A 13,549-nucleotide genomic window follows, 5' to 3' on the forward strand; every position below is an offset into this window, starting at 1 on the left:
AGTCGTTGTGGATAAGAGCATCTGCTAAATGACTCGTGTGTGTGATGGAGAGAGGTGGTATTGGGTCTTCACCTTAACACCCCTCTTCCCTTTTTTCATGCTCCCCTATTCACAGACCAGTGACAGTATGGGGAGGGGTCCCATGGGTGTTAAGGCAACGTGTGTGTGTGTGTGTGTCTGAAAGGGGTGTGTGTGTGTAGAGGGGGGGTTCAGGGGATTGGGTCACACCGGTGGTGGAACCCCACTGAGACCTGGCACTGGGTGATCACCAGGCCAAATGCCTGACACCCTTAAACACACACACACACCTTCAATCACACGCACACACACTATGACACCCTCCTTCTCGCGGCGAGAAAAGCCACAGCCCCTTAATGAACAGCAAATTTGTCCTGTCAACTGCAGGGAGCTTTGGGGGTTCCACCACCCCACACACAACACACACACACACACAACACGCACACAACACACACACAACACACAACACACACACACGGCTCTTCCACTCGCCTCCGCGACGCGACCTTCACTCCTCTCCCAAGGAGAGAGAAAACACCCAACATCACACCAACTCTCCCTTTTTTTTTCATCAGTCTTAAATGAATCCCATGTTTGTGAGATTGTGTGTGTGTGAATATTCTAACCTCCTGCTATGATTAGATTAGAGTTTAATATGGGGTTGTAAAGGGTTGCAGATGTAATTACATGGTACAGTGAAATTCTTAAGCTCCGAGTTCCAACAATACAATACATTATAATAAAATAGATAATAATGCAAACACATATTTAACAACTGTGGCAATGATGTCCATTGGGGTGGGGGCAGGGTAAATGTCTGTTGAGGGGGAGGGGAATGTCCATAGGGGGAGCAGCAGACCGCGGTAGAAGAGCGGGGAACAGGGGGTGCAAGTAGCTGACTAGTGGTGGCTGTTCAGCATGATAAATGTCCATTGGGGGTCGGGTCGTTGAGGTGGGGGGGGGGTGTCCATAGGAGGAGTAGGAAGCAGTGGAGGCTGCTGAGGGGAGGACGGCTCTTAATAATGGCTGGAACGGAGTAAATGGAATGGCATAAAACCATGTGTTTGATGTATTTGATACCATTCCACTGATTCTGCTTCAGTCATTACCACAGCCTGTCGTCCCCAATTAAGGTGCCACCAACCTCCTGTGATAGGAATGGAGGGGGTGATTGAAGCGGGGACAACAGGGCATAGCTTGGGTCCCTGATGATCTTCTTGGCCTTCCTGCGACACCTGGTGTTTTAGGTGTCCTGGAAGGCAGGCAGTGTGCACTCAATGGTGCGTTCAACTGAACGCACCACCCTCTGTAGCGCCTTGCGGTCCTCGGTGGTGGAGTTGCCGTACCAGGCTGTGATGCAGCCCGAAAGTATGCGCTCAATGATGCTCCTGTAGAACACTGTGAGGGCCATTTGGGAACGGACACATTTCTACAGCATCCTGAGGTTGAAGAGTTGCTGACGTGCCTTCCTCACCACAGTGTCTGTGTGGTTTGACCTTCAGATTCTCTGAGTTGTAATTTAAACTTTTAACCAACCTCCAGCGGCGGCCCCGTAGTTCCTCCTGAAGTCCACAATCAGCTCCTCTGTTTTGCTGACTTTGAGGGAGATGTTGTTTACCTGGCACCACGCCYTCAGGGTGCCTACCTTCTTCCTTTACGCCATCTTGTCGTTGTTGGTGATCAGGCCTACTACTGTCGTGTCGTCAGCGAGCTTGATGATGGAGCTGGAACTGTGTGAGGCCATGCAGTAGTAGGTATACACTCTTAGAAAAAAGGGTTCTAAAAGGGTTCTTCGGCTGTCCCCATAGAATGTTTTGGGTTCTATGTAGAACCCCTTTTATAGAGGGTTCTACATGGAACCCAAAAGGGTTCTACCTAGAACCAAAAAAGGTTATACCTGCAACCAAAAAAGGTTCTTCAAAAGGTTCTCCTCTGAGGGCAGCCAAAGAACCCTTTAAGGTTCTAGATAGCAGCTTTTTTTCTAAGAGTGTACAGGGAGTACAAGAGGGGACTAAGGATGCACCCTTGTGGGGCCCCTGTGTTGATAATCAGTGTCGAGGAGTTAATGATGCCTACCTTCACCACCTGCAGGCGGCCCGTCAGGAGGAGGTGATATGGTCTTTAACTAGCCTCTCGAAGCACTTCATGATGACGGAGGTGAGTGCTACGGGACTGTAGTCATTCAGTTCAGTTACTTTCCCTTTCTTGGGCACGGGGATGATAGTGGACACCTAGAAGCAGGTGGGGACAGTGGCCTGAGCTAGAAACAGATGGAAAATGTCCGAAAAAGACAACAGCCAGCTGGTCTGCACATACTCTGAGGGTGAGGGATGCCGTCTGGGCCGTCAACCTTGCCAGGGCTAATACGTTTGAATGACTTACATACGTCCTCCGTGGAGACTGCAAGTACATAGCCCTCAGGGGCTCGCATCGGGAGCTCAGAGTCATCGTTGTGCTCAAAGCGTGAGTGCAGGTCTTGTTATAATAAATGTAATAGATTTAATCCGTTATAAACGTATTTGTATCTTTTTTGCACTTCCTAGAATAGGGGTCAGTGACCTCTCTCTCTCTCTTGCTCTCTCTCTCACACACACACACACATACACGCACACACACACTGGATAAAGACTCAACAACAGACACTATGAATCAAAATAAGAAACCGACAAATGTGAATTTACTCTGAGGCTCGGGTAAACTACACAGCTCTGTGTGGTAAACATCTTAATGATATTGTGTTTGTTTGTTTGTATGTGTGTGTGTGTGTGTGTGTGTGCCTGCGTGTACATGTTTGTTTGTGTGTGGAAAGATCAGGGCTATAATTACTGTGTATAATAATCCACTCTGTTGAGAAAGAAAAGCTATTTTTTACCCCCAAGGTTATGATTAACTGAACAAGGATTTGGGCAGACCTGATATTCTGTCATTTAGTTTGCCAGGAAATATCCCATAACCATATTAAGGGTCTATAACCAACCTCGATTAGATCAACCTGTGCCGAACGGCGAGCACCGGGAGAAAACCAAATAAGATGCATGGGCTTATTGATTGGCAGGGGATAAATGAGTTTATAATATTAATATAAATCTTTATTGTTTTCAGTCTCCTGATGCCAGAAAGGCTTCCCCAGTAATCAGTTTAAAAACTTCATTTTTCATCCTTACCCCAGCGAGGCAGGGGCTCGACCGATCGCACACGCATACACGTACACAACACACACTCACACTCATCCCTCACCATTCGTATGGATTGCCAATCTGTGCTGTTCAGCAGCCTGTTGTTGATCTACTGAAAACACTCATCTAGCACATTTGCATCTAACGCAGGCCTCGATGTACCGTTCTCTCTCTTTCTCTCCTTCCCTCTCTCCCCACAGCTAAGAGATCTCAGTCACAGCTCTCTGCCTTAATACACTACACACAGCTATCAGTGAAGGTCATCCCGTAGCACGCACACACACGCACACACACAGGGGCACACATACACACACATACACACACACACCCAATTAAGTGTTTTAATTTATTTTTATCAAATTACTCAGAATCCTCAAAAAAAAGATGAGTAGTAGAATTATTTTGAACAAAGAAAATCCCCCCCCCCTTCCCAGATATTTAGTATGTTCTCCTCAGCCATTTAGTCTGTTCTCCCCAGCCATTTAGTGTGTTCTCCCCAGCCATTTAGTGTGTTCTCCTCAGCCATTTAGTGTTGTTCTCCTCAGCCATTTAGTCTGTTCTGCCTCAGCCATTTAGTCTGTTCTCCCTCAGCCATTTAGTCCTCTTCTCCTCAGCCATTTATCCTGTTCTCCCACCATTTAGTCTGTTCTCCCCAGCCATTTAGTATGTTCTCCTCAGCCATTTAGTCTGTTCTCCCCAGCCATTTAGTCTGTTCTCCCCAGCCATTTAGTGTTGCTTCTCCCCAGCCATTTAGTCTGTTCTCCCAGCCATTTTGTGTGTCTCCTCAGCCATTTAGTCTGTTCTCCCCCAGCGCATTTAGTTATGTTCTCCCAGCCATTTATCTTCAGCTTTCTCCCCAGCCATTTAGTCTGTTCTCCCCAGCCATTTAGTGTGCTCTCCCCAGCCCATTTAGTCTGTTCTCCCCAGCCATTTGGTGTGTTCTCCCAGCCATTTTAGTCTGTTCTCCCCAGCCATTTAGTGTGTTCGTCCCCAGCCATTTAGTCTGTTCTCCCCAGCCATTTAGTTGTGCTCTCCCCAGCCATTTAGTCTGTTCTCCCCAGCCATTTAGTCTGTTCTCCCCAGCCATTTAGTGTGTTCTCCTCCAGCCATTTAGTGTGTTCTCCCCAGCCATTTAGTCTGTTCTCCTCAGCCATTATAATGTTCTCCCCAGCCATTTAGTCTGTTCTCCCCAGCCATTTAGTGTGTTCTCCCCAGCCAATTAGTGTGTTCTCCTCAGCCATTTAGTCTGTTCTCCCCAGCCATTTAGTGTGCTCTCCCCAGCCATTTAGTCTGTTCTCCTCAGCCATTTAGTCTGTTCTCCCCAGCCATTTGTTTCCACAGATTGGAGAGAGGTTTTAATGGTGGATGTATACTGAACAAAAAATATAAAACGCAACATGCAACAATTTCAAAGATTTTACTGAGTTAGAGTTCAAATAAGGAAATCAGTCAATTGAAATAAATAAATTATGCCCTAATCTATGGATTTCACATGACTGGGCATGGATCATAAAACCAGTCAGTATCTGGTGAGATCACCATTTGCCTCATTTGCCACACATCTCCTTTGCATAGAGTTGATCAGGCAGTTGATTGTAGCCTGATGAATGTTGTCCCACTCCTATTCAATGGCTTTGCGAATTTGCTGGATATTGTCAGGAACTGGAACACGATGCCGTATACGTCAATCCAGAGCATCCCACATTTGAAGAACTGGGACATTTTCAGCTTCCAGGAATTGTGTACAGATCCTTGCGACATGGAGCTGTGCATTATCATGCTGAAACATGAGGTGATGGCGGAAGATGACAATGGGCCTCAGGATCTCGTCACAGTACCTCTGTGCATTCAAATTACCATCGATAAAATGTAATTGTATTCGTTGTCCGTAGCTTATGCCTGGCCATACCATAACCCCACCCCCACGCCGCCACACACACTGTCTGCTATCTGCCCGGTACAGTGGAAACCGGGATTCATCCATGAAGAGCACACTTCTCCAGCGTGCCAGTGGTCATCGAAGGTGAGCATTTGCCCACTGAAGTTGGTCACGACGCCAAACCGCAGTCAGGTCAAGACCCTGGTGAGGACGGAATAGCACACAGATGAGCTTCCCTGAGACGGTTTCTGACAGTTTGTGCAGAAATGTTTTTGGTTGTAAAAACCTAGTTTCATCAGCTATCTGGGTAGGCTGGTCTCAGATGATCCCACAGGTAAAGAATCCGGATGTGTAGGTCTTGTGTTGGCGTGGTTACACGTGATCTGCGGTTGTTAGGCCGGTTGGACGTACTGCCAAGTTCTTTAAAACAACATTTAAGGCGGCTTATGGTAGAGAAACATTAAATTATCTGGCAACAGCTCTGGTGGACATTCCTGCAGTCAGCATGCCAATTGCACGCCCACTCAAAACTTGAGACATCTGTAGCATTGTGGTATGTGACAAAACTGCACATTTTAGAGTGACCTTTTATTGTCCCCAGAACCAGGTGCACCTGTGTAATGATCATGCAGTTTAGTCAGCTTCTTGATATGCCACACATGCCCGGTGGATGGATTATCTTAGCAAGGATCCTTGTTTACAAGGATGTAAACAAATTTTTGCTCCAAATTTGAGAGAAATAAGCTTTTTGTGCAAATGGAACGTTTCTGGGATCTTCTATTTCAGCTCATGAAACATGGGACCAACACTTTACATGTTGCGTTTATATTTTTGTTCAGTATACTAACTGACTAACTGATGTCTCCGCCACATCATGGGTCTAGGCAGGGTTCAGAAGATGTGATCGGAGTGGAACGAGATGCATGCGTAATTTGTCTGGAGCATGGAGCAGATTTAAAACCTTTTGGATTGTCGGCCTTCTCTCTCGCTCCAGTTTAGCTCCGTACCGCTCAACCACAGCACTGGGCATGCTCTGTGGACCATTTTTCATTTCCTTCATCACTGTTCTTTGAATTAGACATATTCTGTTGTATTCAGACTACACCAACACTAATGCAGAGATGTTGATATGAGTCGATCAAGAATAGGTCACACAGCCTGAGTAGTTAGCAAGACCACCAATGAACCCATGCAGCAGCACCAGATGTTTAGATTTTATATAGGCTATTGTTTAAAAATATATACATATATTACATATATATATTATATATACATATATTTTTAACCGTGCTAAAGTTGTATATAATTCTGTCAAATGTGAGCGCAACAGTGCCAGTTCCAACTGAAGTATCAGATCGTCAATAGATTATAGAAAAAGCAAGTCGTTTTTTAACACAGCAGCTGCAAATCATCAGGCTGGTCCCTTTCAGTGATACCCATCCCGGATCCGGGATCCTCCTCATCAAAAAAGCTGACTAGCATAGCCTAGCCTAACGGGACAGGGACATCATATAATAAAATTTTCATGAAATCACAAGTCCAATACAGCAAATGAAAGATAAACATCTTGTGAATCCAGCCATCATTTCCGATTTTTTAAATGTTTTACAGCGAAAACACAATATGTATTTCTATTAGCTAACCACAAAAGCCAAACACACAACCGCATATTTTCACCATGTTTCTACCGCATAGGTAGCTTTCACAAAAACCGACAAATAGAGATCAAATTAGTCACTAACCAAGAAAGAACTTCATCAGATGACAGTCTTATAACATGTTATACAATACATGTTATGCTGATTAATGCGGACCCAAAAGCGACTTAAAGAAACAAGAGTCTTTATTCCAGGCAAAAACACGACAGGGCGAACAAGGACGCAGGACAGCAAACATCAAACAAGAATCCGACAAGGACAGGAGCGGAAAACAGAGGGAGAAATAGGGACTCTAATCAGAGGGCAAAATAGGGGACAGGTGTGAAAGAGTAAATGAGGTCGTTAGGAGAATGAGAAACAGCTGGGAGCAGGAGAACGAACGATAGAGAGAGAGAGCGGGAGAGGGAGAGAGGAGGAGGAGAAGAGAGAGAGAAAGAGGGAAAGAACCTAATAAGACCAGCAGAGGGAAGCACAGGGACAAGACATGAAAATAAATGACAAAACATGACAGTACCCCCCCACTCACCGAGCGCCTCCTGCGCACTCGAGGAGAACCCTGGCGGCAACGGAGGAAATCATCAATCAACGAACGGTTCCAGCACGTCCCGAGATGGAACCCAACTCCTCTCCTCAGGACCGTAACCCTCCCAATCCACTAAGTACTGGTGACCACGTCCCCGAGAACGCATATCCATGATCTTCCGTACCTTGTAAATAGGTGCGCCCTCGACAAGGACGGGGGGGGGAGGGAAGACGAACGGGGGCGCGAAGAAAAGGCTTGACACAGGAGACATGGAAGACAGGGTGGACGCGACGAAGATGTCGCGGAAGAAGCAGTCACAGCGACAGGATTGACGACCTGAGAGACACGGAACGGACCAATGAACCGCGGAGTCAACTTGCGAGAAGCTGTCGTAAGGGGGAGGTTGCGAGTGGAAAGCCACACTCTCTGACCGCGACAATACCTAGGACTCCTTATCCTACGTTTATTGGCGGCTCTCACAGTCTGCGCCCTGTAACGGCAAAGTGCAGACCTGACCCTCCTCCAGGTGCGCTCACAACGTTGGACAAAAGCCTGAGCGGAGGAACGCTGGACTCGGCGAGCTGGGACGAGAACAGAGGAGGCTGGTACCCAAGACTACTCTGAAACGGAGATAGCCCGGTAGCAGACGAAGGAAGCGAGTTATGAGCGTACTCAGCCCAGGGGAGCTGTTCTGCCCAAGACGCAGGGTTTCGAAACGAAAGGCTGCGTAATATGCGACCAATCGAATGATTGGCCCTTTCTGCTTGACCGTTAGATTGGGGATGAAACCCGAAGAGAGACTGACGAAGCACCGATCAAACGACAGAACTCCCTCCAAAACTGTGACGTGAATTGCGGACCTCTGTCTGAAACGGCGTCTAACGGAGGCCATGAATTCTGAACACATTCTCAATGATGATCTGTGCCGTCTCCTTAGCGGAAGGAAGCTTAGCAGGGGAATGAAATGTGCCGCCTAGAGAACCTATCGATAACCGAAGAATCACAGTCTTCCCCGCAGACGAAGGCAGACCGGTAATAAAGTCTAAGGCGATGTGAGACCATGGTCGAAAGGAATGGGAAGCGGTCTGAGACGACCGGCAGGAGGAGAGTTACCTGACTTAGTCTGCGCGCAGTCCGAACAAGCAGCCACGAAACGGCGCGTTCACGCTCCTGAGTAGGCCACCAAAACCGCTGGCGAATAGAAGCAAGCGTACCCGAACGCCGGGGTGGCCAGCTAACTTGCAGAGTGAGCCCACTGAAGAACAGCCAGACGAGTAGAGACAGGAAGACAAGAAGGTTACTAGGACAAGCGCGCGGCGATGCAGTGTGGGTGAGTGCTTGCTTTACCTGTCTCTCAATTCCCCAGACAGTCAAACCGACAACACGCCCTTCAGGGAGAATCCCCTCGGGGTCGGTAGAAAGCCACAGAAGAACTAAAGAGACGAGATAAGGCATCAGGCTTGGTGTTCTTATTTCCCGGGCGATAGGAAATCACGAACTCGAAACGAGCGAAAAACAACGCCCAACGAGCTTGACGTGCATTAAGTCTGTTGCCGAACGGATGTACTCAAGGTTCTTATGGTCAGTCCAAACGACAAAAGGACGGTCGCCCCTCCAACCACTGTCGCCATTCGCCTATGGCAAGCGGATGGCGAGCAGTTCGCGGTTACCCACATCATAGTTGCGTTCCGATGGCGACAGGCGATGAGAAAAGTAGGCGCAAGGATGGACCTATCGTCAGAATGGAAGCGCTGGGACAGAATGGCTCCCACGCCCACCTCTGAAGCGTCAACCTCGACAATGAATTGTTTAGTGACGTCAGGAGTAACAAGGATAGGGGCGGATGTAAAACGCTTCTTGAGGAGATCAAAAGCTCGTGGCGGAACCGGACCACTTAAAGCAAGACTTGACAGAAGTCAGAGCTGTGAGAGGGGCAGCCACTTGACCGAAAATTACGAATGAAACGCCGATAGAAATTAGCGAAAACGAGAAAGCGCTGCAACTCGACACGTGACTTAGGAACGGGCCAATCGCTGACAGCCTGGACCTTAGCGGGGATCCATCTGAATGCCTTCAGCGAAATAACAGAAACCGAGAAATGTGACAGAGGAGACATGAAAGCGCACTTCTCAGCCTTCACGTAGAAGACAATTCTCTAAAAGGCGCTGGAGTACACGTCGAACGTGCTGAACATGAATCTCGAGAGACGGTGAAAAAATCAGGATATCGTCAAGGTAAACGAAAACAAAGATGTTCAGCATGGCTCTCAGTACATCATTAACTAATGCCTGAAAGACAGCTGGAGCATTTGCAGACCGAACGGCAAAACCCGGTATTCAAAATGCCCTAACGGAGTGTTAAACGCGTCTCCACTCGTCCCCCCCTCTGATGCGTACGAGATGGTAAGCGTTACGAAGGTCCAACTTAGTAAAGAACCTGGCTCCCTGCAAAATCTCCTGAAGGCTGACGACATAAGGGAAGCGGATAACGATTCTTAACCGTTATGTCATTCAGCCCTCGATAATCCACGCAGGGGCGCAGAGTACCGTCCTTCCTCTTAACAAAAGAAAAACCCCGCTCCGGCGGGAGAGGAAGAAGGCACCACGGTACCGGCGTCGAAGAGAAACAGACAGATAATCCTCGAGAGCCTTACGTTCGGGAGCCGACAGAGAGTATAGTCCACCCCGAGGGGGAGTGGTCCCCGGAAGGAGATCAATACAACAATCAACGACCGGTGAGGAGGAAAGGAGTTGGCTCTGGACCGACTGAAAGACCGTGCGCAGATCATGATATTCCTCCGGCACTCCTGTCAAATCACCAGGTTCCTCCTGAGTAGAGGGGACAGAAGAAACAGGAGGGATAGCAGACATTAAACACTTCACCATGACAAGAAACGTTCCAGGATAGGATAGAATTACTAGTCCAATTAATAGAAGGATTATACATACTAGCCAGGGATGACCCAAAACAACAGGTGTAAAAGGTGAACGAAAAATCAAAAATGAAATAGTCTCACTGTGATTACCAGATACTGTGAGGGTTAAAGGTAGTGTCCCACATCTGATACTGGGAAGAGGACTACCATCTAAGGCGAACATGGGCGTGGATTTCTCTAACTGTCTGAGAGGAATGTCATGTTTCCGAGCCCATGCTTCGTCCATAAAACAACCCTCAGCCCCAGAGTCTATCAAGGCACTGCAGGAAGCAGCCGAACCGGTCCAGCGTAGATGGACCGACAAGGTAGTACAGGATCTTGATGGAGAGACTTGAGTAGTAGCGCTCACCAGTAGCCCTCCGCTTACTGATGAGCTCTGGCCTTTTACTGGACATGACATGACAAAATGTCCAGCAGAACCGCAATAGAGGCAAAGGCGGTTGTGATTCTCCGTTCCCTCTCCTTAGTCGAAGATTGCCGAATACCTCCCAGCTGCATGGGCTCAGTCTCTGAGCCGGGGGGAGGAGATGGTTGAGATGCGGAGAGGGGAAACACCGTTAACGCGAGCTCTCCTCCACGAGCTCGGTGACAAAGATCTACCCGTCGTTCTATACGGATGGCGAGTGCAATCAAAGAGTCCACGCTGGAAGGAACCTCCCGGGAGAGAATCTCATCCTTAACCTCAGCGTGGAGTCCTCCAGAAAACAAGCGAGCAACGCCGGCTCGTTCCAGTCACTGGAGGCAGCAAGAGTGCGAAACTCTATAGAGGAATCCGTTATGGATCGATCACCTTGACATAGGGAAGCCAGGACCCTGGAAGCCTCCTTCCCAAAAACTGAACGATCAAAAACCCGTATCATTCCTCTTTAAAGTTCAGATAATCGATAGAACACTCAGCCCTTGCCTCCCAGATGGCTGTGCCCCACTCCCGAGCCCGACCAGTAAGGAGTGATATGACGTAAGCGATCCGAGCTCTCTCTCTTGAGTACGTGTTGGGCTGGAGAGAGGAACACAATATCACACTGGGTGAGAAAGGAGCGACACTCAGTGGGCTGCCCAGAGTAACAAGGTGGGTTATTAACCCTAGGTTCCGGAGACTTGGAAGACCAGGAAGTATCTGGTGGCACAGACGGAAGACTCTTGAAACTGTCCAGAGAGATCGGAGACCTGGACGCCAGGGTTTCAACGGCATGACGAGCAGCAAACAATTCCTGCTCGTGTCTGCCGAGCATTGCTCCTGGAACTCGACGGCAGTGTTGCGAGAATCCGTAGTCGCTTGGGTCCATTCTTGGTCGGATTTCTTCTGTTATGCTGATTAATGCGGACCCAAAAGCGACTTAAAGAAACAGAGTCTTTATTCCAGGCAAAAACACGACAGGGCGGAACAAGGACGCAGGACAGCAAACATCAAACAAGAATCCGACAAGGACAGGAGCGGAAAACAGAGGGAAAATAGGGACTCTAATCAGAGGGCAAAATAGGGGACAGGTGTGAAAGAGTAAATGAGGTCGTTAGGAGAATGAAAAACAGCTGGAGCAGGAACGGAACGATAGAGAGAGAGAGCGGGGAGAGGAGAGAGGGAGGAGGAGAGAGAGGAGGGAGAAAGAGGGAAAGACCCTAATAAGACCAGCAGAGGGAAGCACAGGGACAAGACATGAAAATAAATGACAAAACATGACAATACATTTATGTTTTGTTCGAAAATTTGCATATTTGAGTATAAATCATAGTTTTACATTGCAGCTACCATCAAAAATATCACCAAAGCAGCCAGAATAATTACAGAGAGCAACGTGAAATACCTAAATACTCATCATAAAAACATTTATGAAAAATACATGGTGTACAGCAAATGAAAGATAAACATCTTGTGAATCCAGCCAATATTTCGATTTTTTTAAGTGTTTACAGCGAAAACACAAATATAGAATTATATTAGCTTACCACAATAGCCAAACACACAAACGCATTTATTCACCGCAAAAGGTAGCTTTCGCAAAAACCAGCAAAAGATATAAAAAATTAATCACTAACCTTGAAACAAATTCATTCAGATGACAGTCTACATCATGTTATACAATACAATTATGTTTTGGTCGAAAATGTGCAATATTTAGAGCTACAAATCCTGATATACATTGTGAATACGTAGCATCGATTCACCAGAATCTCCGGAGATATTTTGGACACTCACCTAAATCTACCAAAGAACTCATCATAAACTTTACATAAAAATACTTGTTGTATGGCAAATGAAAGATACACTGGTTCTTAATGCAACCGCTGTGTTAGAGTTTTAAAAATAACTTTACCATAACATACAGCTTGCGTTATTGCGAGACAGCGCTCACCAAAACGGCGGAGAATAGGAATCAACATTTTACACAGAAATACAAAAAAACATCATAAATGTTTTCTTACTTTTGTTGAGCTTCCATCAGAATGTTGTACAAGGAGTCCTTGGTCCAGAATAAATCGTTGTTTGGTTTTAGAATGTCCATTTCTTCTGTCGAATTAGCAACCTTGGTTAGCCATGTGGCGCGAACATGCCCATCAACTCTTGGCGCAAAGAACGGAAAATTCCAAAAGTCCCAATAAACGTTGAATAAACTGATAAAACTCGGTTGAAAAAACCTACTTTATGATGTTATTATCACATGTATCAAATAAAATCAGAGCCYGAGATATTCGRCGTGTATACGTAACGCTTTTCAGAAGCCAATGTCGAGCTCCGCGGCGCGCCCTGGTAGACAAAGAAAATTCCTGACCTGCCACTCCAAAAYCTCTTGTTCGGCCTTAGATCAAGCTAGACACCCCATTCCACCTCTCACTGCCTGTTAACATCTAGTGGAAGACGTATGAAGTGCATGCATATCGATAAATATAAGGCAATTGAATAAATTAGTTCTCTTTTACTCACAGACATAATTCAAACAGTTTTAGAAATTTCTGAGTGTTTTCTATCCAATAGTAATAATAATATGCATATTGTATGATCTAGAAAAGAGTACGAGGCCGTTTCATTTGGGCACGATTTTTTCCAAGTGAAAACAGCGCCCCCCTATTGACAAGAAGTTTTAATAACCTACGACATGTTGTTGAAATGTTAAAGATTCTTAAGCTTCTTCAGACAGCCTACTTCAAAACCAAATGGTACAAAGTCACAAAAGTAAATGGGTTGTTTGTTAAATTACCTTTTGAAACAAAAAATGAATGGAGTGGGGGAAAAATCCAATGGGGCTGAAACCTGGGGTTGGTGTGTATGGGGCTGAAACCAGGGGTTGGTGTGTATGGGGCTGAAACCTGGGGTTGGTGTGTATGGGGCTGAAACCTGGGGTTGGTGTGTATGGGGCTGAAACC

General features: G+C 46.7%; 1 protein-coding gene across 1 annotated transcript in view; it reads right to left on the minus strand.

Moving 5' to 3' along the window:
* Positions 1-1,261: 1,261 nt before the first annotated feature.
* The window catches only part of LOC112070957 (laminin subunit beta-3-like), a 26,755-nt gene continuing 14,467 nt past the window's right edge, over positions 1,262-13,549 (minus strand). Inside the window, exon 4 of the mRNA XM_070439189.1 lies at positions 1,262-1,406. Within this exon, the coding sequence (XP_070295290.1) occupies positions 1,262-1,406 (145 nt within the window). The remainder of the gene's footprint in view (positions 1,407-13,549) is intronic.

This window comes from Salvelinus sp. IW2-2015, unplaced genomic scaffold (genome assembly GCF_002910315.2).
Source record: "Salvelinus sp. IW2-2015 unplaced genomic scaffold, ASM291031v2 Un_scaffold1470, whole genome shotgun sequence".
NCBI classification, from domain to species: domain Eukaryota; kingdom Metazoa; phylum Chordata; class Actinopteri; order Salmoniformes; family Salmonidae; genus Salvelinus; species Salvelinus sp. IW2-2015.